The sequence below is a fragment of the Lotus japonicus genome, chromosome 2, assembly GCF_012489685.1.
Source record: "Lotus japonicus ecotype B-129 chromosome 2, LjGifu_v1.2".
Lineage (NCBI taxonomy): Eukaryota > Viridiplantae > Streptophyta > Magnoliopsida > Fabales > Fabaceae > Lotus > Lotus japonicus.
Genome location: NC_080042.1, coordinates 61,930,607 through 61,955,821, shown reverse-complemented (window position 1 = coordinate 61,955,821; position 25,215 = coordinate 61,930,607). Strand labels below are relative to the sequence as shown.

Here is a 25,215-nt window from a genome sequence, read left to right as displayed (position 1 = left end):
TGTAGTTCTCCTGGATATGAGCGCAATTGGAGCTCATTTGAAATGGTAAACTTGACTTGTAGAATTTCTAAATTCTAATTCTAAGGTTGTCCCTTATTTCTAGGTTTTAATTTCCTATACTTATGATTCATTCTAGGTTCATACAAAGAAACAAAATCGATTGCACCAAAAGAAGATGAATATCTTAGTTTATCTCATGCACAACTTGAAGTTGAAGCGTAAATAAAAAAAGGAGAAACGTGTTTGTCCCTTTGAGGATATAGAATTAGATGATGAATGAATAACTAAGGTAGCTAGGAGAATGTGAAGGAGAAGAAAAAGGAGCATATGTTAATGTTAATGAAGATGATGATTTGGTTGGAACTTCAAGTCAACCGCCTACAATTGGTGTTGTTGTAGTTCAAGAAACATTTCCATATGAGGAAGTGGAGATGATGAGATTGATGATGGAGGACATTTAGAAGATGATGAATCATTTGAAGTCTAAAGATTATGAATTATGTCTTCTTGTTTTTTTTTTTTTTTCTTGAGCTCTCTTTAACACTTTAATGCTATATATAGTCTCTAAGAACTTATGGTTATTTATGGGTTTTGTTAAACTATGCTTTATTAAAAAGTTGGACATTAATTTATTTTATTAGTGCCTCTTGATTATCCTAATATGTGTTTTTAATACACCTTGGCAAAGTTATATTTGTTTTTTTAGATATTGGTATAGAATTTAATCATTACCGTCCCTAATTCTTTTAATAAAAAAAGTTAAAATTCATCTAAAACTAAAACTATGGAACGTGTTAGAATAAAATATAAAACCATTCATTTAGCCCTAGGACCACCAAAAAGGGAAACATTGCTTCTTCCCTCAATAGCTGCTGAGGTTTCTTCGTCAACAATTCAGCATGGCTCAAACTCCGGCGAAGAAGCTCGTCGTAGACCCCCTAAGTGAGCATCTCAGTTCTTTTTCTTCGATCATTGTGTACCTTCTCATACATTGGTCCGTTCATTTCTCACTGCTACTGAACTCACTTGCTATTTTGCTTGTGGTTTACGTGAGCTCGGAATGTTAATACCTGCATTTTGTGTTGAAATGTGCTTGAATCTGAAATGTATTAGCTGTATTTCAGTTCTGTTCATCTTGAATGTTATCGCCGGCGTTTCAGTTCTGACATTCGCGCTTTCAATTGCAGTTCTCCGATAACTCGTCAACATGTCTGCGATTCCGGCGAAGAAGCTCATCAACGATCCCCTCGGTGAGCATTTCAGTTCCTTCTCCTCAATCTCTCTCTTTCTTGTTGTCGCCGGCGTTTCAGTTCTGTTTTTGGTTTACTTTGTGCTCTGAATGTTATCTCCTGCGTTTCGTTCGGAATCGCGTTTGTGCAACTGTTTCAGTTCTGTTCATCTTGTTGAATTTGATTCTTGCTTTTGAAATGTGTTTGAATCTGAACTGTTTTAGCATTAGTCTTTGACTGGATCTTACTGAACTTCAATCTTGCATTCTTTAACTGTATCAATGATAAAATTGATTGCTCTGAATAGTTTTGCCTTCGTTCGGTTGATTGAGTTCGTGTTTTTTCGTTCCTCTTTATATCTTGAACTGCAATCGTGTTTGAACGTGAAATGCTTCAGCATTCCGCTGTGGCTGAACCTTACTGAGCTTGAGTTACGGAAATCACACTTGTATTCGTCTTATTCAATACAATTCACCTTCTGTCTTGGTCGTCTTTAATTGTAACAGTAAAAATCTTTTGTGCTCTGAATATTTTGGTCTTCGTCGGCTTTGAAATCATGCTGAGATATTGTTGTAGTTCGAAGTTTTTTTTAGGAGTGTTTTGTTATTTCCTTACTGATACTGCAGTGAAGATATGTAATTACTAATTATTAATGATAATTTGTTTTTTTCTCTCTTTCTTAATTTGATTGCAGATGTTGTGAATGAATATATTGAAGGTCTTGTAGAGACATATCCTGGCTTAGACTATCTAGAGGGCTTTCCTCAGGTGATTTCACTTACACATAGATGCTTGCATTTGTGTATAAGTATTGCAGTTCTTGTAGGTTTTTATGGAATTATTTATTATTTTTCTTGAGTGCAGGTGAAGGTTGTGTTTCGTGCAGATATTCCATGTGGAAAAGGAACATATGATAAAGTTGCAGTCATATCAGGTGTGCAACCATCCATTGGATGCTGTTATAATGCTTTTCTGTTTATATTATAGGAGTTGTATAGCTAGGATTCCCATCTTAGGGAAAAAAATAAGAAGGAATGCATTTTATGTTACAGGGGGTGGCGGTGGCCATGAGCCTGCTCATGCTGGATTTGTGGGAGAAGGAATGCTGACAGCAGCCATATGTGGCGATGTCTTTTCTTCTCCACCTGTTGATTCCATTCTTGTTGTATGCTTATTATTGGAAGTGATATGTCATACATTTAGTTTTAGAAGTATTGATCTCTTTTATAGCCCTGATACACCTATTATGATTCAAATGTAGGGGATACGAGCTGTAACTGGTCCTAAGGGATGTCTTCTAATTGTGAAGGTGTTGTTTGCTTTTCCTCGTGTGATACTTTAGCACTTCACCATCCTAAGTACAAGTGTTTAATATGTCTTTGAAATAGTAATTATGTTAGATATTCTATGCACTGAAATTGTTGTCTGTGTTAATTAAGACAATGACTAGTGAAAAGATGTAGAAGTTTATTTTTATTAACAATATTTCACACAATGTAACCCAAATAAAAAATAAAAGATTTTGTAGCAAATCAACTTTAAGCTGTGATAATTTTTTAAGATAGTGTGGTTTCTGCACTAGATTGAAAAAAAAATGATTTCATACCAAATCAACAAAAGGATTTGCATCTTGTTTCTGGATTCTTAGTGTTTAAATTTTGGTGTCGATAGAACTATACTGGTGACCGCTTGAACTTTGGTTTGGCTGCTGAGGAAGCAGAAACTGAAGGTTTTGACGCAGAGGTATGTTTACGTGGCAAGTGTTTGCTCTTTCTGCTTAAAAGTTAATTTGTATAAGGTTGATATTTATTTTTCACTTTGCATTGCAGACTGTTTTTGTTGAGGATGATTGTGCTTTACCTCCACCTCGAGGGATTGCTGGAAGAAGAGGATTGACAGGGACTGTTCTGGTTCAGAAGGTTCATCTACAAAGACACTTCTCTTCTTTCGCACTTTATTTGTTCCTTATGCACATAAATACACTTTAAAGGTTAAACTACACCTTTTCATGTTAACATATGAAGAGACTTGTGCGGCCTCTGTATTAATGTAATGTAAATTTTAATTTCTTGAAATTAGCATTGTAGATATTATATTGACATATTATAATGTAGTGCTAATATGTAATTTTTTTAACTATATTGTTGTTTTGGGTGAGGTAGGTTGCAGGAACTGCTGCTGCTGCTAGTCTTTCTCTCGCTGATGTTGCTGCAGAAGCAAAGCACGCATCTGAAGTTGTGGGGACAATGGGTGTTGCTTTACATCCTTGCACACTTCCTGGTATGGGTCTAGCAGATCGTTTGGGGCCAGGAAAGATGGAATATGGCCTTGGAATTGTAAGTCTTCTTTATTTTCAAATTGCAACATTTTCAATCTATACTTATTTGTAAATGCTTAATTATAAGAAAATAGTCATTCTTTCTTCAACTGTTCCCTCAAGAAGCTGCAAAAACAAGTTTCTTTCACTCCAAAAGAAGCTCATCAAAATACGCTAAAAGTTTTGTTACTTTTGTAACTTGAAATAAATTCTTTCTGTTATTTTTCTTGTGGTTTTTCAGCATACAGGTTTCGGAGTTGAAGTCTATGCATTTATCTTTGTACTTCTCTTTCTTAATACATTATTCTCTCATAAAAAATTGCATTGAAGTTATTTGATATTTATATCCTTATTGATTGAAGTTTGTTTTCACAGTTTTTTTTCCCTCAATCAAATTTTAAATGTCATAACAAATACTACTTCTTTTATAGCATGGAGAACCTGGTGCTGCTGTGACTGATATTCAGCCTGAAGATGAGGTGGTTTCTCATGTTCTGAAGAAAATATTGCCTAAGGTAGAGTCCAATATTGTATGAAAAGCTCTTTGGTTGCAATATACTAGTTTGACAAGAACAGATTGGTCTTGTAACATGATGTAACCCCATCAAAGAATAAAAGAAATTACTGGTGTATTTGTGATGAATGAACTCTGATGCCCAACCTACATATTAGGGGGTTTTCTATTTTTTATTCCTCTTTGTATTTGAAAGAGATGTCCTATTCTACTATTTTTCTGACATGAACATCTCTGTCTGTCTGTAATCTTTTGAATTCTGGAATGTTTTTTGGTATCTTTCTTTTCTTATTGTCTATAGGTGTATTTTATTAGTCATTCATTTCAGCATTTTGCATATACAAGCATCTTGAAAGAGGTCAGTCAGTTTTCCTTTGGAGAATAGAGAGATTAAATGAATTTTTATTGTCCACTCACTACCTACTTATATCAGTGCCTGATTTTTAGTGTAACATTTGTTTTAGTGAAAACACATAGAAGAGAAGTTATAATCTAAATTTTATTTAGAGTATTGCTTCTACTTTTGACAAGAAATAGGGACAAGAAGTGATTTTTGTAGGTTGACCCAGAAATTGCATCTATTTATCTATAATCTTCGCTTCAACACAAATGTTTTAAACATTTGTCATTTTTTGAATCCCTGAATGCAGTGTAATTATCATTCTTTTGAGTGAGTTACAATATTTTTCTTTTGCAATTTTTTGCAGGAAACAAACTATGTTCCGATACCTCCAGGTTCTAGAGTGGTCCTCATGATCAATGGGTAGGTTTATGGATGTTGTCTTTGCTTGGGAACTGAAGTTAATTTTAAAAGTATTTTAGAAGTAAGTTTCTCTATATTATTATTTGGACATGAGCACCATTTTGTTTAAACATTCATGTAAGGCTCCGACCACATGGTCTATTGTACGCAGCCTTACCTTGTTTTTAACACAAGAGACTGTTTCTTGGACTTGAACCTGTGAACTCAGTCCCATGACTACAACTTTTTACCATTGCGCCAAGTCTCTCCTTCGAAGCCCAAATTTCAAATATTATAGGAAAATGATTTTTATTATTTTATTGATGTTCAGGACTTACTTTGAGCAGATGGTTTATTTATCTACAAGTTTCTTCAAATGCAGGTTAGGTGGCACTCCTTTAATGGAACTAATGATTGCAGCAGGCAAAGCAGTTCCTAAGTTGCTGGTGGAGCATGGAATGGCTGTTGATAGAGTTTATACAGGATCATTTATGACTTCTCTAGATATGCAAGGTTGGTTGCCACATATAATGCCAATCAGCTTTTATTTGTAATTTATAAGTAGACAAATAGATATGATATGATATTTTAATTTTTCTCAGGTTTCTCAATTTCTATCATGCGGGCTGATCCTTCTATTCTCCTACGACTAGACGCTGAAACTAAAGCTCCTTACTGGCCTGTTGCAGTTGAGGGTCAGTACACTGTTCTAGTTCGTATCTATCAATTGTATCACATGGTGATTTCATTTACATTATGTATTGTTCTAGTAATGATATGGAACTCTTTAAATTTACATTCAACTGTAATATTATAAATAGGAGCTAAATAGTTTACTACTCATACATTAAGCTTTTGAAGTTGTTCTTTCTTTAAAGGTACTCGCCGCCCAACTAAACTTCCTGTTCCAATTCCACCATCTCGATCAGCCAAGAGTAGTGAGGTAAGGAGTTAATGGAAAGTTATACATCCTTGGAAATTATGTGTCATTTCTCTTCCATGGCAAGTTACGATGGTAGTATAAGAAAAGAAACTAGTTAATGACAAATCATGTTTAATAACAGCACTATGAAGACGATGATGCAAATTCTGAATCTATATAGGTAGCCATTATCAGACTGGGTTATTTGGTTATTTTTCTGTTTTAACTGTTGAAATTTGATTAGCATTTGATATGCTCTATATTTGAAACTAAGTTTTGTTTTGAAACTAAGTGTTGTTGGCTTACTGTGTTTAGCTGCAATTTCACATCTTTGCTGGTTTAATAATGTATTTCAGTAGTGCATACTGTATAAAGTTAAATTTACATCATAAGCCATTTCTTACTGAAGAAATAAAAGGATAAGCACATTTCTTAATACTTGATGCAACAACTTAAACCATTTAAAGCCCTTCCCTTCCTACCATCAATTTATGTACTTCTCTAAAAGCCCACAACTTAAGGGAAATAAATACCATGTGTCAGCGTCTTTTATTTCTTTCTCCTTGTTCTTTGAGAAAAATTCTTCTATGTCTTAATATAATTTGAGATGTGGTTTTCATATTTGCTTTATGTAAGCCACAAAAACTGCCACTAAAACTAAATGCCCAAGGAAAACTACAAAAGGCATCCATGGAAGCTGGTGATTACACAATTATAAATCTCAAGGACAAACAAAATGAATGGGACACTGCAGTTGGTGATGGTGACTGTGGGTCAACTGTGAGTTCATCCTTGAATGGTCCTCTTATTTAATAATTTTTATATAATTGTTGATATATCATGTGCATTACTTGTTATTTCTGGTTTGTCTTTTGTAGATGTTTAGAGGTGCAAAACAAATTCTTGAGGATATAGAAATGTAAGTTTGTGCTTTATGTTACTAAGCCGGCCCTAGATATATTTTGGTTTTCTTCCTATGTATAACCACGAATCATTAGTGCTAATATATTAAGTTTATGTATGACCAGTTATTTCCACTGTATTGGATTAATGGAATACTAGTATGTGGTTTTTTATGGCTTTATAACTTGTGCTGTTGGGGAACTGCACGGTAGTTGCTGCAATAGCACATGCCATTTGAATTGCAGTCTGACCTGAACTGCTATTATTTGGTCACAGTTACCCTCTGAATGATGCTGCTGAAACTTTCAATGAAATTGGATCATCAATTGGAAGATCAATGGGCGGAACTAGTGGGATCATGTATCATGTCATTCCTATGCCTTCTCTGAATTTAAATTATTTATGCTTTCTGATTATCGTCACAATGTCACTTTTTTTTTCCAGACATACAATTCTTTGTAAGGCAGCATGTGTACAGCTGCAAGCAAGCTCCCATTCTGTTGTCATGCCAAAAAAATGTGAGAATTTTCTCCAAATATAGAAAAATTCAATCAGTATTTTACAATTTATATTTCCTTTGTTTTATGCTGCTTTGGTTGGACTGATCATCCCTTATGACTCTTTGATTCAGGGGCTGAGGCACTTGCAGCTGCCATTGATGCTGTTAAGAAGTATGGGAAAGCTGAGGCTGGTTATAGAACATTACTAGATGCCCTTATTCCAGCCTTGTCAACTCTTGAAAAGGTTTTGACAATAGATGTTCATTTCCCTTAATTGGTTGCATGACCTTATTACTGTTACTTACTTACTTGCTTTGGCTTTACAGGAATTAGACTCTGGTGGTGATCCTTGCACTGCTTTTATTATCTCTTATGTAGCTGCATTAGATGGAGCTCAGTCAACCAAGCACATGATAGCAAAGGTGACAACTTACTATTGGTTCTTTGTTAAATGAGTGATTGTGGTATTGCTTCTATTAGAGTGAATAGGAAGGTTAGGGATATGAAAATATCGCCTATGTGTACTTGTGTTTGTGCCAGCTGGAATGTCAGCTGGACACACTAGTCTTTTCTGTTATTCTGTTATGTTAGCTGTCAATTCTGTTATGCCAGCTGTCAATTCAGTTAGGAGTAGTTATAGCAGTTAGGTTGTTAGCTTAACTTGCTGAACAAGCTTCTACAATCCTATATAAGGATTCATCTTCTCTGTATCAGTTTAACCAATTCATAATAGAAGTTTTCAGATGCATTTCTTTTTCTCTCTTTCTGTTTTCTCTAACATGGTATCAAGAGCTTAAGATCCATGGCTATGGAGTCTTCACCTTCTTCTCTGCCTACTCCTTCTTCTACGAATTCTCTTTCTCAAGCATTCTCTCACAAATTGAGCATCAAGCTTGATGATTCCAACTTTTACTCATGGAAGCAACAAGTAGAAGGTGTCATCAGATCTCACAAGCTGCAGAAATTCGTTCAAGATCCTCCTCAAATTCCTGTGAAATTCTTGACTGAGGAAGATCGAATCATGGAGAATGTGAATCCTGAGTTTTCAGATTGGGAGCAACAGGATTCATTCCTCTTCACCTGGCTTCTTTCTACGCTTTCGCCTTCGATTCTTCCCAATGTGATCCAGTGTGTGCACTCTTGGCAGATCTGGGAAGAGATTCACTCGTTTTTCAATGCCAAATCGCGTGCTCAGTCAACACAATTGAGGAATGAGTTGAAGAACATCACAAAAGGTACCAAAACTGCTTCTGAATTTCTGCAAAGGATCAAAACGATTGTGAATACGCTTGCTTCAATTGGAGAACCTGTGACTTTCCGTGATCATCTGGAAGCTATTTTCGATGGTCTCTCTGAAGAGTACAGTGCTTTGATGATGGTTATCTACAACCAAACAACCTACTACTCGATTTCTGAGGTGGAAGCTATGGTGATTTCGCATGAAGCACGATTTGATAGGATGCGAAAGAAACAACAAGCTGAAACCACTCCTGCAGTGTTCCTTGCACAGGCGCAAAATCCGCCTTCATCTTCTACTGCACCGGCGCCGCCGCCACAAGCTCTGTGGACTCAGCCTACTCCGGCGCCGCCATCGCCATCGCCAGCGCCGCAACCTCCTGCAACCAGTGTCGCTTCTTCCCAGCCACTCGATGGTACTGTTGCTTCTGGCTATGAGAGTCGCGATGAACAAAATCGCAATTTTGGTGGCTATGGCAGAGGACGCGGGCGCGGGAGAGGACGCAATGTCCAGTGCACATACTGCAACAAATGGGGTCATGACACAGCTTCTTGCTGGTCACGCCCTTCAGGAGTTGCTCCTGGTACTAATCCTCATGGTAATTCTGGACAATCTGGAAATTCTGGTCAATTTGGGAATGTTAGTCCCAATTTAGGGTTTTCTCCAATGCAATTTGGGGGTTTTCCTTCTATGGCTAATTTTGGGATTACACCTTATGCATCCTACAATCCCATGTATCCACAGTATGGTTCTAATGCTAATTCAGGTCCTGGTATGCCTACTTGGCCTCCTTGGTGTGTTCCACCTATCTCTGGCATGCAATTTCCTCAACCAACTGGAATGCATTTTCCTCCAGCTGCTGGAATGCAATTTCCACAAGCTGCTGGTATGCAATTTGCAAGACCTTGGGCTCCTCAGCCAACCACTTTTCCAAGGTCTCCACAACATCCAGCTCCCACTGGTGTTGCTCCTCAGGCCATGTTGACTACTGCTCCTGCATCTTCTACACAATTCACTGCTGCACCTCAAGTGAATTGGTGTCCTGACTCTGGGGCCACACATCATGTGACAAACAATCCTGGCATTTTTGTGGATAATGTGCCTCTAGCAACACAAGATCAACTTCTGGTGGGCAATGGTCAAGGATTACCAATTCAGTCCATAGGTTCAGCCACTCTTCCCTCTCTTTTTAATCCTAAAGCTATTTTAATTCTTAATAAGTTGCTCCTTGTTCCTTCTATTACAAAGAATCTAGTTAGTGTTAGTCGTTTTGCTAAAGATAATAATGTTTACTTCACTTTTCATGCCAATTTTTGTGCTGTTCGTCATCAGGACACCTCTGAACTTCTTCTCACTGGAAGTGTTGGTGATGATGGTCTTTATTACTTTGATGGACCACCCTCACAAGCTGTGTCTCACTCTCCTGTTAAAGCTTCTTTGTTTCAGTCTTCTTTGCATTCTCAGCCACTGGCACAGGCTGGCTTAGCTTCTCAGCCTGTAGGAAACAAAGCATCTTCTGCTATTGATTTGCCTTCTTCATTAGTGAATTCTAGTGTTTCAAGTTCTGCACCTTGTAATAGTAGTAGTAATATTTCCATTTATGAGTTGTGGCATAATAGAATGGGTCATCCCCATCATGATGTTCTCAAGCAAACTTTGTCTTTGTGTAATGTTCCAGTTTCAAGCAATAAAAGTGTGTTTTCTTTTTGTAAAGCTTGTTGTTTGAGCAAAATACATCGCTTGCCTTCTTCTTCTTCAACCACAGTTTACACAAAACCCTTTGAATTGGTGTTTGCTGATTTGTGGGGACCATCTTCTATGGAATCCTCTTGTGGTTTCTTCTATTTTCTAACATGTGTTGATGCATTCACAAGATATACATGGATTTTTCCCTTAAAGAAGAAATCTGATACCTACACTACCTTTGTCAATTTTCACACCATGATTGAATTGCAATTTGGCCACAAGCTTAAGAGTGTCCAAACAGATGGGGGAGGGGAATTTAAACCTTTAACTGGTCATTTTCAGGCCCTAGGAGTTGTCCACAGGGTCACTTGTCCCCATACTCATCATCAAAATGGGAGTGTTGAAAGGAAACATAGGCACATAGTAGAAACAGGTTTAGCTTTGTTATCTCATGCTTCTACGCCCTTGCATTTTTGGGATCATGCTTTCCTCACAGCCACTTATCTCATAAATCGTATGTCTACTACTACTCTACAAGGTGCTAGTCCTTACTTCAAATTGTATGGTAATCATCCTGATTTTAAAAGCCTCAAAATATTTGGTTCAGCTTGTTTTCCATTTCTCAGGCCTTATAATTCCAACAAATTGTCTTTGCACTCAAAAGAGTGTGTGTTCTTGGGTTATTCTTCCAGTCATAAGGGTTACAAATGTCTTGATCAATCTGGTAGAATATATGTTTCCAAGGATGTTCTGTTTCATGAACATAGATTCCCCTATACTACTCTCTTTCCTTCTGAACCTTTTTCACCACCAACCTCTTCAGCAGAGTATTTTCCTCTTTCTACTGTTCCTATCATATCTAGGAGCATGCCTCAGCCCTCTCCAGCTCCAATCTCTACTGAATTGGCTAATCCTGGGCCACTTTCTCCACAATCAGAAGCATCAGACCTGCAGTCACAACCTTCTCCAATTCCTACTGGTTCTGGTTTAGCTTCAACATCTCAGCCAGCTGAGCATGCATCCTCAGAATCAGCACATCAAGAAATGGCTACATCCTCAGGGGTACATGCTGCAAGTTCAGCTTCTACTGTTGCAGTACCTGTGAATGCTCATCCTATGCAAACTAGATCTAAATCAGGCATTATCAAACCAAGACTTAATCCTACTCTATTGTTGACACACATGGAACCAACCACTGTTAAACAAGCTATGAGGGATGACAAATGGTTACAAGCTATGAAGGAAGAGTATAATGCTCTTATGAGCAATGGTACTTGGTCTCTTGTCCCTCTCCCTTCCAACCGAAAAGCAGTGGGATGCAAGTGGATTTATAGAGTCAAGGAGAATCCTGATGGCTCCATCAACAAATACAAAGCCAGATTGGTGGCTAAGGGCTATAGTCAAGTTCAAGGCTTTGACTACTCTGAGACCTTTTCTCCAGTAGTCAAACCAATCACAGTGAGACTCATCTTGTCCCTTGCTATTTCCAGAGGATGGCCATTACAACAAATAGATGTTAATAATGCTTTTCTAAATGGTGTCTTGGAGGAGGAAGTGTATATGACTCAACCTCCTGGGTTTGAGCATAAGGACAAGACATTGGTGTGCAAGTTGCACAAGGCTCTCTATGGCCTCAAACAAGCCCCAAGGGCTTGGTTTCATCGGCTTAAAGAAGTGTTGCTTCAGTTTGGGTTCAAAGCTAGTAAATGTGATCCCTCACTTTTCACCTACAACTCTCCTCTTGGCTGCATCTATATGTTGATATATGTTGATGATATAATTCTTACTGGTGATTCTATGGTCCTTATTCAGCAGCTCACTGCCAAGCTTCATTCTATTTTTGCTCTAAAGCAACTAGGACAGCTTGATTATTTTTTGGGTGTTCAAGTCACACACCTGGCCAATGGCAGTCTTCTTCTCAATCAAACAAAATACATCAATGATCTTCTAACAAAGGTGAATATGGCAGATGCTGCACCTATCTCTACACCTATGCAGTTTGGGGCAAAGCTTACCAAGCATGGAGGGACTAGCTTGCATGATCCCACTGAATATAGAAGTGTAGTTGGGGCTCTTCAATATGCAACAATAACTAGACCTGAAATATCTTATGCAGTGAACAAGGTCTGTCAATTTTTGTCTGATCCTCATGAGGAGCATTGGAAGGCAGTAAAGCGAATTTTGAGGTATCTCAAAGGTACTATCACTCATGGAGTGCTCTTGCAGCCTTGTTCAATGACACAGCCTCTTCCTTTGTTGGCTTTTTGTGATGCTGACTGGGGATCAGATCCAGATGATAGAAGGTCTACATCTGGGTCTTGTGTCTTTTTGGGGCCAAATCTTATTTCTTGGACTGCAAAGAAGCAAACACTAGTGGCCAGGTCTAGCACAGAGGCTGAGTATAGAAGCCTTGCTAACACAACAGCAGAATTACTATGGGTGGAATCACTTCTCACAGAGTTGAAGATTGCTTTTACTGTTCCTACTGTCTTATGTGATAATATGAGTACTGTTTTGTTAACTCATAATCCAATTTTACACACAAGGACAAAGCACATGGAAATGGATCTATTTTTTGTCAGGGAAAAAGTGCAAGCCAAGAGCCTAGTTGTTCAGCATGTGCCCTCAGAACATCAAAGAGCTGACATCTTCACAAAGGCCCTATCTCCAACCAGATTTCTACTTATGAGAGACAAACTGAATGTAGTTGACAAACATCTTATGTTGTCACCTACTTCAGTTTGAGGGGGTGTATTAGAGTGAATAGGAAGGTTAGGGATATGAAAATATCGCCTATGTGTACTTGTGTTTGTGCCAGCTGGAATGTCAGCTGGACACACTAGTCTTTTCTGTTATTCTGTTATGTTAGCTGTCAATTCTGTTATGCCAGCTGTCAATTCAGTTAGGAGTAGTTATAGCAGTTAGGTTGTTAGCTTAACTTGCTGAACAAGCTTCTACAATCCTATATAAGGATTCATCTTCTCTGTATCAGTTTAACCAATTCATAATAGAAGTTTTCAGATGCATTTCTTTTTCTCTCTTTCTGTTTTCTCTAACAGCTTCTTCCTTTTAGTTAAGATTTTGAATTTAATCTACCATAGAATTTTTCAGTGATATATTTTACATTATTAGTAAAGAAGTTGTCACATTAATGATTCTTTGATAATGTAATAATCACTACATTGATAGTCAATCAAAAATTAATCCTATAATTAGTTGGTAGGGTTTCACCATATTTAAGTAAAATTGATTTCTGCTAGTGGTACTAAAGGGTTTACACTTTATATAACGGGTAAGCAAGGGAGAAGAGAACCTAAACAAGGATAATAATGAGATCATGTTTAATATTTGAAAGAAATAATTTCCTTAACACACAGGTTTGACATCGTTAACAAAATTTCGAAGGAATGTTTTGGTGCCCTTGCCATATATTTCCCCTTTTAGAGTCCTTTGTAAACATAGGAAATATTTCCTGTTACTTTTTCCGGTTCACAATTAGAATGGGCATCTTCAATGCTGATTTTTGTTTTCAGAAAAAGAGGGAAATGAGGAGCAAGGAATGGTAAATTGGGTGGGGATTTCAGTCAGAAATGCTGAGATCTCCTTAGTAAAATTTGTATTGATTTCTTCTCTTCTCGATGTTGATTTATGAAATTATTTTCCCTCTGGATTCTTGAATTTGACTGTTATTTTTCATGTGGTTAGTCTATGCATTTATCTTTGTACTTCTCTTTCTTAATACATTATTCTCTCATAAAAAATTGCATTGGAGTTATTTGAGATTTATATCCCTACTGATTGAAGTTTGATTTCACAGCTATTTTTACCTCATTTGAATTTTAAATTATGGCATAACAAATACTACTTCTTTTATAGCATGGAGAACCTGGTGCTGCTGTGACTGATATTCAGCCTGTAGATGAGGTGGTTTCTCATGTTCTGAAGAAAATATTGTCTAAGGTAGGGTACAATATTGTATGAAAAGCTTTTGGTTGCCATATACTAGTTACAAGAACAGATTGTTTTTGTAACATGATGTAACCCCATCAAAGAATATTGTCTAAGGTAGGGTACAATATTGTATAAAGCTTTTGGTTGCAATATACTAGTTGACAAGAACAGATTGTTTTTGTAACATGATGTAACCCCAACAAAGAATAAAAGAAATTACTGGTGTATGTGATGAATGAACTTTGATGCCCAACCTATGTATTATGGGGTTTTCCATATTTTTTCCTCTTTGTATTTGAATTTTGAAAGAGATGTCCTATTCTACTATCTTTCTGAGATGAACTTGTTTCTGTGTGTATTTCATTTGGGCATTTTGCATATACAAACATGAAACAGGCAAGTCGGTTTTCCTTTGAAGAATAGAGAGATTAAATTAATTTCTATTGTCCAGTCACTACCTACTTATATCAGTGCCTGATTTTTAGAGTAACGTTTTCTTATAAGAGAGGAAAAAGGAAAACACACATGATTTTTCCCTCTCTTGGTGCCAAATTGACCAAAAATAAAGCTCTTGGTGCCATAAGCAAGGCCATCAATGGTCCTTACCCTCATTTGGATGAGGCATTTTAGTTTAATTTTAGTTTAAATCCAAAAGCAAATACCAAGCACTAAGATAAGACATCTCTTTTTATCCCTGAAAATATGACCACTTTCAAATTAATTTTCTCTTATTATACCAAAATATATGATCATATTATTTTTTATTGTCTGACTTAATTTGATCTTGCATAGGACAACTATTCTTGCATACCAGGAACAGGAAAACAAAAGAGGTCTGGCCCAGCAAAGGTGAGAAAAAATGCTAACAAATGTTTAATATTAGACAAAAGTAGTAATCATTGTACAGATAATTTATATCTTTATCATTTGTCATTACAGTACTTAAATAAACAATGTGCAAGAGGTGAACCATCACAACCAACTAAGAGGGTAGTAAGGATAAGAGAATCTCGTACACAAAGCAAAAAAGCAAAACAGAACAGCCCTACAAACCAATCCCCTTCCAAAAAGGCCATACTCATTGGAGTAGTTTATCCCAACGAAAAAGAAGACGACCGAATCTTATCCCATGCTTTGACAGAAGTTAGGGTATTAAAAGAATTTCTTGCCACGTATTACAAATTCAAAGAAGGAAATATACAAATACTTTGTGACATGGGAGGTCATAGAGTTCCGAATCAAAGAAATATCAAGATGGACGTGAGGAAACTAGTAATGGAAGCTATACCAAGAGACCTTCTCTACATCCACATTGCAGCTCATGCCAAGAATGGTAAAGGGGAGAAGAAGAAGAACACACTACCACTGATAGAGTGCTCGGATCTTAAACCTGTAACAGGTAAATATGATCCAGTTTTTTTTATTAGGAAGTTGGAAAATATACATCACATCGAAATAAACATGCATCATGACTTTCAATACATAAATTATGAATCTAAATACAATGCTAAATACAATCTCTTATGAATTCTAGTGATATGCTATGCTATGCTAAAGGAATTTTACAAATATTCTAGTGAATTGTAGTTTTTCAATACATAAATTATGTTCTGCTCTCCATTCAAATCTCTTATGACTTTTAGACCTTTCATGTTCACATAGCCTTCTAAGATTCATATGCATCATTTTAAGGATCTAAATACAATGCTAAATACAATCTCTTATGAATTCTAGTGATATGCTATGCCATGCTAAAGGAATTTTACAAATATTCTAGTGAATTGTAGTTTTCCAATACATAAATTAGGTTCTGCTATGTCTTTTAGACCTTTCATGTTCAAAATAGCACTAGTGTACTAACTCTCCATGTATGTATTACAGAAACTTTCTGGAGAGAGATTATAGAAAATTTGAAAGATGGAGTTAGGCTCTACATTACATTGAACACGTGCATGGCTGCTTCATTGTTTAAAGCTGTCTTGGAACAATACAAAGGAGGGGGGGACGTGGTCGTATACTCCGTATACGGAGAAGATGAAACCGGCTACAACGGGTTGTTTTTGAGAAAAGTATTGTTATCCGACCAATTCAATTTCAGAAGGTTGAGGAAGATGAGCGTTGGAGATGTCTGCAAAATATGGCAAGAGGCAATGAAAAATCATGAAGATTGGAGGGTAAGCACAGAAATTCATACTTCAGTAGCACATACAAAAGAGCAAGCAGTCTCATATATATTCCTTAAATGAGACTTCTTAGAAACAAGCACACAAAAATTTAATGATCAGCCCCTACGAGAGGGGGCCAAATTTTAGATTTTGATAACTTTAGCAAAGCTTGAGATCTGACATCTTATCTGGCATCTTGAGATCTAACATATCATGCATATGTCAGATCCAAGTATCAAACGTCTAACATAAATCAAATCTCATGTAGATAGATTCAACCTATAAGAACATCCCACATAGATATTGTAGATAGATCCAAAAAATCTAACCTTAAATATGTGGGAAATATTTATACAAATCAATAGCAACAGATATAAAAATAAAATTGTAAAGAGCGTATCCCTTGGAGAAGAGGTCCTTACAAGTTCTAGTGATGACTCTTTTCACAAAAATATAATAAAACCATGGGATCTATGACACCTCTTCATAAATACCGAGATCTCTCACCAATTCATAAATCATATATGGTGAAGGAACCTTTGGAGTAGTCCTTATTGAATTTCGCATCTATCAAGGATCTTTAGATCGGTTCCTGCAACAACATCGCACAAAACATATTAGAATCTTGATAGATTAATCAGGCAAAAAGTCAATAACAAATATACACGGTAAACTAAAAATACACCTATCGTCTACCTTGGTAAGAGATTCTCTCTAAGGCATGATGAAGGTGGAATGAATCTCCCTCAGATTTTATGTCTTTGAATGAGGGTATATCGAACCGAATTGAAGGGGGAAAGTTTTTTACCCTCATTCAAAGACATAAAGACCTAAAGTAGTTCGCATAGAGATGAGAAGATCTGTACTCAGGATGTATCGAGATTGGTTCAGTCTATTTGAGAGTCATGAAACCGGTATTATAGCTCTTCGAAAAGGTGTTTCAAGATCTAAATAGTAAATACACCCACCCTCTCTTCTCATTAACCGCGCCGAACTTGTTGCCCTCACGCGCGAGCTTCTACACGGCCTCAATCAGCGCCCTTTATCTCGCATGCGTTTCACAATCCTCGGCCTCAATCAGCGAGTCTCATCCCACGCGTTCCAGCTGTCGGGGTCCATGCAATTAAATATCGCTATGGCCTATGGTTGATTGGTTGTGACTTCCCACGCGATTGAATAACATTTTTTTAAAAAACAATAATAAATAACAAAACACAAAAGCTGTTTAAATAAAAAAAAATTAAAATCCAATCAAGGCAAAACTGGAAAAACGAAAATTTATTTTAGATTAGATTTTATTTTATTTTTAAAATCGAATCATTCAAATTCAAATTAAACATTTGTAAAGATATAGTAGAAGTTTTGTTAGATGTATTATTATATCTGTATTTTCTGCATGAATATCTAAGTAAAAATACACATTATTTTCATTGCACTACAATTGAATTTTCTGCATCAAATTCACATCTTCCAGATCCTCACTGTTCTTCATGTCATTGATCTGCATCCCAGTCCAATTCACTGCCTCTGAATCAGTAGGGTTATCTGGCATGACATTCTTTTTTGTATTTGTCTTTGCTTTAATAGAAATCTAATGTTTGACAAGAAAAAAATAGAAATCTCATGTTCATTTGCAACTTTTGCAGTATATTTACACTTCTATTGGTCTTTTGCTTCTGCTGTATGAATATCTGCATAAGGTATATTGCTTCTACTGGATGGCTTTTCTACCTCTGCTATCATTGTAAGAAACTAACTTACCTTCTGCTGAATTTTGACTGATGTTTTCTATCTCCTATTTGCGTCCAGACAGCCCCAATTTCATGCATCATTGAGGTTCTTCCTACAACCAGTCCTGAATGAGAAGGGATTTTATGGATGGATTTGTAGGATTGTTAAGATTTTCACGAGGTGAGAGGCCACCGAGTTCCTTATTGCAACAACTTTTTTCTTCACTTTTATTGATATAAACATCTAACAAGGGGCAGACATGTACCAAAAAAAAAAAACAAGGGGCAGACATGTAGAAGCATACACACAATTAATGTGTCATGCTGTCTTCATTATATGGATCTGATTTTAATATTTTATAACTCAGGAACTCTGTGTAATCAAGGTGAACAATCATTCTATGTAAATGGAAAAGTGATCAGGCTGTAGTTCCTGAGGGTGTGGTGGATATCCGAGAGGTCACTTTGGGTGAGATTGAGGTTCTAATTCAGTGGCAGAACCTACCTACTTGTGAGAACTGAGAATAGCTGGGAAACGGCTGCTAGAATTCATGAGGCTTTCCCTTATTTTTCTCTTGGGGACAAGGTGAAGCTTTTAGGGGTGGGTGTTGATAGATATCGACCTCCAATTAGGAAGGTCTATGAAAGGAAGAATATGAGGAAAGGGTTGGGATTTAGTGTACCCTGACTTCTCCAGCAATAGTAGAGTGAAATTGTAAATAAAAAATAATACGGGGAAGGTTATATGGTTAGAAACAGTTAAGCTTCTCTTCTATAAATGGGAGAGGAGTTAGTTAGTAGCAGTTAGGCAATTACTGAGTGAAAGGGAGGGAGAGACTGGACTCTTGAAATTCCAGAGGTTGTTAGGGTTCTTCTCTGTATTCTTGAAACCATCAATTCTCTGAGAATCTTGGTTCAGTTCTATTGAATAAATCAAATATTCTTCTCAATCTCGTTGTTTCCATCAATAACTTGAAACCTTAAAGAAATTTACACAGTAGACCATTAAATAAATCCTAACTGTAGTAGAAATTGTCAGGTATTAACCATAAAAAAATATAGAACATGCCACATTTGATCTGACATACAAGAAGTTAAGTCCACAAAAGTTTATTGGAGAAGTGTTCTAACTGAACAAAACACAAAATAATTGCACTCTAAACTACCTAATTGCTAATTGTGGCTTCGCAAACACCCAATTTCCCAGTTCAGTGGTTTTTTATAAATTATTTTAGGAAATATAGTTTACCTAAATACAGGTAGGCAATGTACCAAAAAAATAAAAAATTACAGGTAGCTCCACCTGAAGAGAAAGACAGAAGCCTAACGCCAGCAGAGTGCCAATGCCACGTGGATCATGACTCCCTAGTCAGCTTATCTTCCTCATCGTTCATTGATCTTCTGTTCAACAGTCCACTATTGTCCTGGAACTTTTTAAGTACCAAATCCTATCCAAATTAAAATTCTACGGGTTACATCACTTGCAGCCAGATGAAATGAAAGAACTGTGAAGGGTTTTGTATGAAGCAGGGTAATCAATCTTCTTCGGGACAACAGAATCAGAGTCTGTCCACTTTAGGGATTTTCGATATATGAAGTTTATGCTAGTCTTTTGTACCCAAACAATTTCCTGAGGGACTAGTGGTAAAAGATTCTGGCTGTTCAGTTTGTCAAAAAGTGAGAAAACATTCAACAATGACAGTTAATAATGAAATTGTATTGACCTATAGGCTATATGCTGTGGGATGAAAGAAATCAAACTCTTTCTTTTCAGAGGAAATATAAGTCTAATTGGAAATTATCATGTGCAGACAAATCTAGGGGTTTTATTATTATTAAGTTTCTGATTAACAAATATAAAACAAAGCAATCCAAATGACAAGCAATCCCCTCTTTGGTATTTGTTGTCCTTAAATGTAATTGAGTCATAATGTAATCATGTAAGATCCATTAAGAAGTTGCAAGGACATAAGTAATCAGCAACAGTGAGATGCAAACGGGGGCGAGTTGCAAATAATGCTGAACAATCAAAAAGTTTTTCAAACCTTTCCTGCTAAATCTACAATACTCAAATGTAAAATAAACATAAAATTAAAAAACTTGTAACACACATCTTCCATCAAATTTTACCTCTATCAAGATTAGGTTAGAATGGTTCCGTTGAGAGAAGAGGTCCAACAGTAGCTTATTTTCCTACACGGCGCAGCCGCAGCAAACGAGGAGGCGCTTCACGTCGCTCAATGGCAATGTAGGCCACTCAAGTTGGGAGGGAAAAGAAGTGACGGAATTGATTTTTCTTTGAACTCTGTATTTTCCCTAGCCGGTAATCCTAACCTGCTATAACAGGTTATTCGGGTCTTTCTTGCGGATAGACCCAACACTACTCGCTGAACCGTCTAAAATTAGGGTTTGTGTTGTATAAGTTCTAAAGGCTTGTAATACCCTTGTCTCTCTCGTTCGAATCGAAAGAAGATCAATCAGAATCAGAACAATGGAGCTCGAAAAATCAAAATCAAAATCAAAATCAATATCAATGGACGTTGCTCTGAGCTTCACAAAACATTTATTCTCAAAAGAAGATTACCAAGAGAAGAACCTCATCACTAAAAATTAACGTGAGAATGACACGTCACTAAGAATTAACGTGAGAATGACACGTCACTAAATCAGCATGATGGAAGTTTTTTTTTTCTAATATATATTGATTGATTGATATTGATATTGATATTGATTTTTGATAGTGAAAGTATGTCACATAATCCTATCTAATTAAAAAACTATAATCCTATTCCTATCTAATTGTTTGCAAAAAAAAGAAAACCTATCTAATTAAAAAACAAATCCTAATTTTAACTGATAAGATAAGATAGAATAAAATCCGTATTTTTCTTGCGGAAAGACCCAACACTACACGCTGAAGCATCTAAATAAAATTAGGGCTTGTGATATCCTTCGCGGAAAGTCGATCTGGATCGAAAACAATGGAGATCCAAAAATCAAAATCAACGAGGTGCCAATCAGACGTTGCTCTGAGCTTCACAAAACATTTATTCTCAAAAGAAGATTATCAAGAGAAGAATCTCATCTTTTCACCCTTGTCTCTCTACGCTGCTCTTAGCGTTATGGCCGCCGGTTCAGAAGGCCGCACACTCGACGAGCTTCTTTCCTTCCTCCGATTTGACTCTATCGATCATCTCAACACCTACTTCTCTCAAGGGATTTCCCCTGTGTTCTCCGACGAGGATCCTGCTTCTTCTCCTTCACAGCATCATCTGTCTTTTACCAATGGAATGTTTATTGATACAACGGTTTCCCTTTCCTATCCTTTTAGAAGACTTCTGTCCACTCATTACAATGCCAGTCTAGCTTCACTTGATTTTAATCTCCGGGTACGTACTATCTCAAATTAAATTGTTTATGAACAAAATATTAATTTTGATTTTGATTTTGATTTTGATTTTGATGTGCTTGGTTGGTTTTAAAGGGTGATAGTGTGCTCCATGATGTGAATTCATTGATTGAACAAGAGAGTAATGGCCTTATTACACAGCTTCTTCCACCGGGGACAGTAACCAACTTAACCAAGCTTATCTTTGCAAATGCACTGCGCTTCCAGGGTATGTGGAAACACACGCTTGATGGTCTAACACATGTATCATCATTTAACCTCCTTAGTGGCACCTCTGTCAAGGTTCCCTACATGACTACCTTTAAGAAAACACAGTATGTTAGAGCTTTTGATGGTTTCAAAATTCTCCGTCTTCCTTATAAACAAGGAAGAGATAGACAACGCCGCTTCTCCATGTGCATTTTCCTTCCAGATGCACAAGATGGACTTTCAGCTTTAATTCAAAAGTTGTCTTCAGAACCTGGTTTCTTGAAAGGCAAGCTTCCTCACCGAAAAGTGCGAGTACGTCCATTCCGGGTTCCAAAATTCAATATTTCTTTTACATTTGAAGCTTCTAACGTGCTCAAGGAGGTTGGAGTGGTTTCCCCTTTCTCTCCAATGGATGCGCATTTTACAAAAATGGTGAATGTGAATTCTCCTTCGGATAATTTATTCGTGCAAAGCATATTTCACAAAGCTTTCATTGAAGTGAATGAAAAAGGCACTAAAGCAACCGCAGCCACTTGGTCTGCGCTGGCACGACAATGTGCTCGAGATCATCATCCATCTATAGACTTTATAGCTGACCACCCTTTCCTCTTCTTGATCAGAGAAGATTTCACCGGAACAATCCTCTTCGTTGGGCAGGTGCTCAATCCTCTTGATGGATTACCTGTCAAGGTTAGCAATCTCTAATTGCATTTTGTGATTTGGACTGTTGGTGATTTTCTTTATTATGCTGTAATAGAATTGTTTCAAACGGTGGACGGACTAATTATAATAGTGTATGTACTATTTTGCTTCTTTTTTTAATATCGTGGCAGTGTTACTGTTGGCCCAAATAGAAGTTTCTCTATTGTCATTAAATTGGGAAAAAAGTATAGACTTTGTAGCTGACCACTCTTTCCTCTTCTTGATCAGAGAACTCGCCGTTTGTGCATCAGCCCAGTAGCAGCTAGGCCGGTCAAGGTTAGCAATCTCAATATATGATTGCATTTCGTGATTTGGACTGTTAATGATTTTCTTTATTGTGCTGTAATTAATGTAATAGTTTAAAACGGTGGAATGACTAATTATAGTAGTCTATGTTGATTTTCGTTGTTCTGTAGTGTTTTAGTTTGTTCTTTTAAAGCTATTTGATTGAACCAATCTTGTATAGCAGTGACTTCTATTAGTGTTTTGCTCATTACCTCATTTTGTTTTATAGGATCGGCGTGTGACGCCTCTCTCCAAGGATGAAAATTCGATGTTTTTAGGCCTTTCTAGGGAGTACCAACCATCTCCAAGGTTACCTTCATCCGCGCTCTTCCCTGAAATTTCCCTTGTTGATTGCAGGTTTGATGTTTGTGGCTGTGAAGGTTGGAAGGCCTGAAGCCACCCATGGAAGGTTTTACTGCATTTTGTATATCCTTACTTATTTGTTACGTTACAGAACCAATAATATTTGTTTTTGAAATGCCTGGAGGTCAAAATCAATATTAGTTGGTATATTCCGAGTACTTTTTTCATAACCTGATCCTCCATTGCCTGTACAGAGAGGGTGAATTCCGGTTCATTTTTGAGTTGACTCGTGATTCATCTATTGCTTGGAAAGAAACAAATTTAATACCAGCCCAAGGCTCCATGGGATACTCCAAATATAGTACATGCTACACTGGAGTGGTTCAAACAATGAGATTACAAATCATAATCGGGAAGCAATTTAGTAGGTGTTTGAAGATTTCTCCACAATTGAAAATGAGAAATCATGTGAGCAGTTTTTGGGTGACATAAAAGAAAATAGAAACTAATCCACACATGCTATTTACATATTGGTAAAGGTTGCTCCACCCGCAAGGTATTCCCTGGCTGGCATTACGTCAAGCAGGGGAATGAATCCACCTTAAAATTTTCAGGTGTGGTAGAAAAAGGTGACCAAACCCAAAATTTTGCTGAGTTAAATTAATTAAGCATACTTTAATACCAACCAAGCTACATCCGACCAGGCTTTTAGGCCCAGAAAATTGACTCTTGTTCTCAGATGAAGTAGCAATTTCGTGGCTATATAGTGGCGCACAATTACTAAATAATAGTCATTTGAATAATTGGTTACAAACTAGATTATTGCTTTCATAGTCAAATAACCTTCACCATATGCAAGTTCTAGGTATAACTGAAAACATGAGATAAAAAATCCCCTCAAACATATGAGAAGCAGATAGCTCTCAAAAAACAGTGACCTGAGTGAAATCAAATGAGAGCCCTTCAAGAAATTCACAATAAGAGAATGAGACAAGACAAAGATTTAGTATCTATGATGGCTTTGTTATTATAATCCCAACAAAATAAAGCTTTTGGTGTCATTCGGAGTTTTAATGGGAACAGTTTATTTTAAAAATCATAGTATTGGATAAAGTAAGATACTAAACAACATTTTACATGCTACAATAAAACAGAGAGGGGGTTGAGATGTGTTACCATCATCACTGTAGCTGTATGGAGGAGGGAAGAACTGCTCAACTGCATATAGGAGAATATTGCTCCAACAAGCCCTGCAGGAAACATAGAGGGTAGTGATATCAGTTTCGTTTTTTTTCATAAAATGAGTTGTGATATCTAATACTTGGCTCTGGCAAAGATCAGTTACTAGAATTTGAATCAACTTATTTTTCATTACAGTCATTTATTATGTTCAGAAACTACATATAAATATTTCTCTCTTAGAGTGATTTGAACTTTGGAATCAATTGTAGAATGATCTCCAAGTTGGATGAAAACAAACCTAGAAGGTCACCAGCAAACACATCTTGCAAATGATGCCAATAGTCATCAACTCTACTGATTCCAACTAGACAAGCAACAAGTAGAGAAAGAAACATAATGCATACTTTTGCCACGTGCCCTCGGCCTCTGCGACCAAAGCGTCAATCTTCCCACATAGCTAGGTACAAAGAGAGGAAACCTAGACCTGAAAACGACACTGCAGAACAAAATTGATTAGATAAAGGTGGATACAGATACAATTTTCTGAACAAAATATGATATTTCGTCTCCTTATAATATCTAATGTTAGTTTTTTCTTAATTTTTTCTTGTCTCTGCATTTGCTTTTTCCTCTGCACTCTAATATGTGTTAGCCTTTCACCTCTCAATCAATACGTACGCATAACTGTTGTTTAGGACGTTCATCTACTTAATCATAGTTACAGATGTTATCTACTTCACTTACTTATGTTTGTACTCAACTAGATTAAGACCCGCGCGATGCGCGATTGGTATAATGAATTATTTTTTTTGTTAGAGTCAAAAGTGATACATGCAGTCTTGTAAATATAGTTACACTTTAGTTAATCTTAATATATTAGAAGTAAGAAAATTAAATGACTTTGAAACCAATTTTCATTTATCATATTATTGTACATGTATTGAATGGAATCATTTTTCATTTAACTAATAAGATATGATATGAAGAGAGCAAAAAAGAGCAAATACGTCATTGAAAGGGAATTTGAATTTCAACCTTTGTAAGGTCGTAGAAGATGACATGTGCAACATTCAAAAGTTAAAATGTGTAAAATTACAAAAATGACAGTTAATTAAGGTTATGCCCTATTGTATGTTATGTTGAGGCCTTCTTTGCACTTTTGCCCTTCCTTGCTTTTTGTTTGCTCCTATAGTAGATGTTCTTGGCTCCTATATTGCAATTCCTTAGCCGAGCATTTGTTTTTAAGGAA

At 36.6% G+C, this 25,215-nt stretch overlaps 3 protein-coding genes and 1 long non-coding RNA gene across 8 annotated transcripts; 3 read left to right on the top strand and 1 right to left on the bottom strand.

Annotated features, from left to right (window-relative positions):
* The first annotated feature begins 824 nt into the window (after positions 1–824).
* Positions 825–15,545, top strand: LOC130738707 (putative 3,4-dihydroxy-2-butanone kinase). 2 transcript variants are annotated; one of them, XM_057590822.1, is made up of 22 exons: positions 825–942; positions 1,188–1,250; positions 1,924–1,997; positions 2,094–2,163; positions 2,282–2,394; positions 2,491–2,538; positions 2,901–2,972; positions 3,059–3,148; positions 3,392–3,565; positions 3,978–4,061; positions 4,768–4,823; positions 5,185–5,315; positions 5,405–5,497; positions 5,681–5,745; positions 6,361–6,504; positions 6,603–6,643; positions 6,904–6,987; positions 7,072–7,145; positions 7,259–7,371; positions 7,454–7,549; positions 13,927–14,010; positions 14,794–15,545. In XM_057590822.1, exons 2-22 carry the CDS (start codon positions 1,208–1,210, stop codon positions 15,526–15,528), a joined length of 2,484 nt encoding a protein of 827 aa, XP_057446805.1. In that variant the 5' UTR covers positions 825–942; positions 1,188–1,207; the 3' UTR covers positions 15,529–15,545. The 2 variants fall into 2 exon arrangements, with proteins under 2 accessions (XP_057446805.1, XP_057446807.1); XM_057590824.1 differs by lacking the exon at positions 825–942 and adding an exon at positions 992–1,106.
* On the bottom strand, positions 14,852–17,097 carry LOC130738709 (uncharacterized). Its single transcript, XR_009019541.1, has 4 exons — positions 16,863–17,097; positions 16,589–16,758; positions 15,941–16,129; positions 14,852–15,391 (listed from the first exon to the last, which is right to left on the bottom strand). It is a non-coding gene; the product is annotated as an uncharacterized LOC130738709 (long non-coding RNA).
* Positions 15,954–18,200, top strand: LOC130738708 (uncharacterized). The gene is made up of 3 exons (XM_057590825.1): positions 15,954–16,175; positions 17,813–17,866; positions 17,976–18,200. The coding sequence occupies exons 1-3, from the start codon at positions 15,954–15,956 to the stop codon at positions 18,027–18,029; spliced, it is 330 nt and encodes a 109-aa protein (XP_057446808.1). The 3' UTR covers positions 18,030–18,200.
* A 2,591-nt stretch (positions 18,201–20,791) lies between these two features.
* LOC130738704 (serpin-ZX-like) lies at positions 20,792–24,685 on the top strand. 4 transcript variants are annotated; one of them, XR_009019538.1, is made up of 6 exons: positions 20,792–21,285; positions 21,381–22,184; positions 22,425–22,472; positions 22,711–22,890; positions 23,939–24,052; positions 24,236–24,685. XR_009019538.1 is itself a non-coding variant. In XM_057590820.1 (5 exons), the coding sequence occupies exons 1-4, from the start codon at positions 20,878–20,880 to the stop codon at positions 22,873–22,875; spliced, it is 1,425 nt and encodes a 474-aa protein (XP_057446803.1). In that variant the 5' UTR covers positions 20,792–20,877; the 3' UTR covers positions 22,876–22,890; positions 24,236–24,682. The 4 variants fall into 4 exon arrangements, 3 of the variants coding, with proteins under 3 accessions (XP_057446803.1, XP_057446804.1, XP_057446802.1); XM_057590820.1 differs by lacking the exon at positions 23,939–24,052 and having other exon boundaries at positions 24,236–24,682; XM_057590821.1 differs by lacking the exons at positions 23,939–24,052; positions 24,236–24,685 and adding an exon at positions 23,039–23,312.
* Positions 24,686–25,215: the final 530 nt, after the last annotated feature.

Bases quoted from the DNA above. Each gene is read 5' to 3' on its own strand.
- LOC130738707 (XM_057590822.1), top strand. From the start codon at position 1,208: ATGTCTGCGATTCCGGCGAAGAAGCTCATCAACGATCCCCTCG. The intron at 1,251-1,923 runs GTGAGCATTTCA...ATTTGATTGCAG, and splicing joins GCTCATCAACGATCCCCTCG to ATGTTGTGAATGAATATATT. The intron at 7,372-7,453 runs GTTTTGACAATA...TTGGCTTTACAG, and splicing joins CCTTGTCAACTCTTGAAAAG to GAATTAGACTCTGGTGGTGA.
- LOC130738708 (XM_057590825.1), top strand. From the start codon at position 15,954: ATGGCTGCTTCATTGTTTAAAGCTGTCTTGGAACAATACAAAGGAGGG. The intron at 16,176-17,812 runs GTAAGCACAGAA...CAACTTTTGCAG, and splicing joins AAAATCATGAAGATTGGAGG to TATATTTACACTTCTATTGG. The intron at 17,867-17,975 runs GTATATTGCTTC...ATTTGCGTCCAG, and splicing joins TGTATGAATATCTGCATAAG to ACAGCCCCAATTTCATGCAT.
- LOC130738704 (XM_057590820.1), top strand. From the start codon at position 20,878: ATGGAGATCCAAAAATCAAAATCAACGAGGTGCCAATCAGACGTTGCT. The intron at 21,286-21,380 runs GTACGTACTATC...TTGGTTTTAAAG, and splicing joins CACTTGATTTTAATCTCCGG to GGTGATAGTGTGCTCCATGA. The intron at 22,185-22,424 runs GTTAGCAATCTC...CTTCTTGATCAG, and splicing joins TTGATGGATTACCTGTCAAG to AGAACTCGCCGTTTGTGCAT.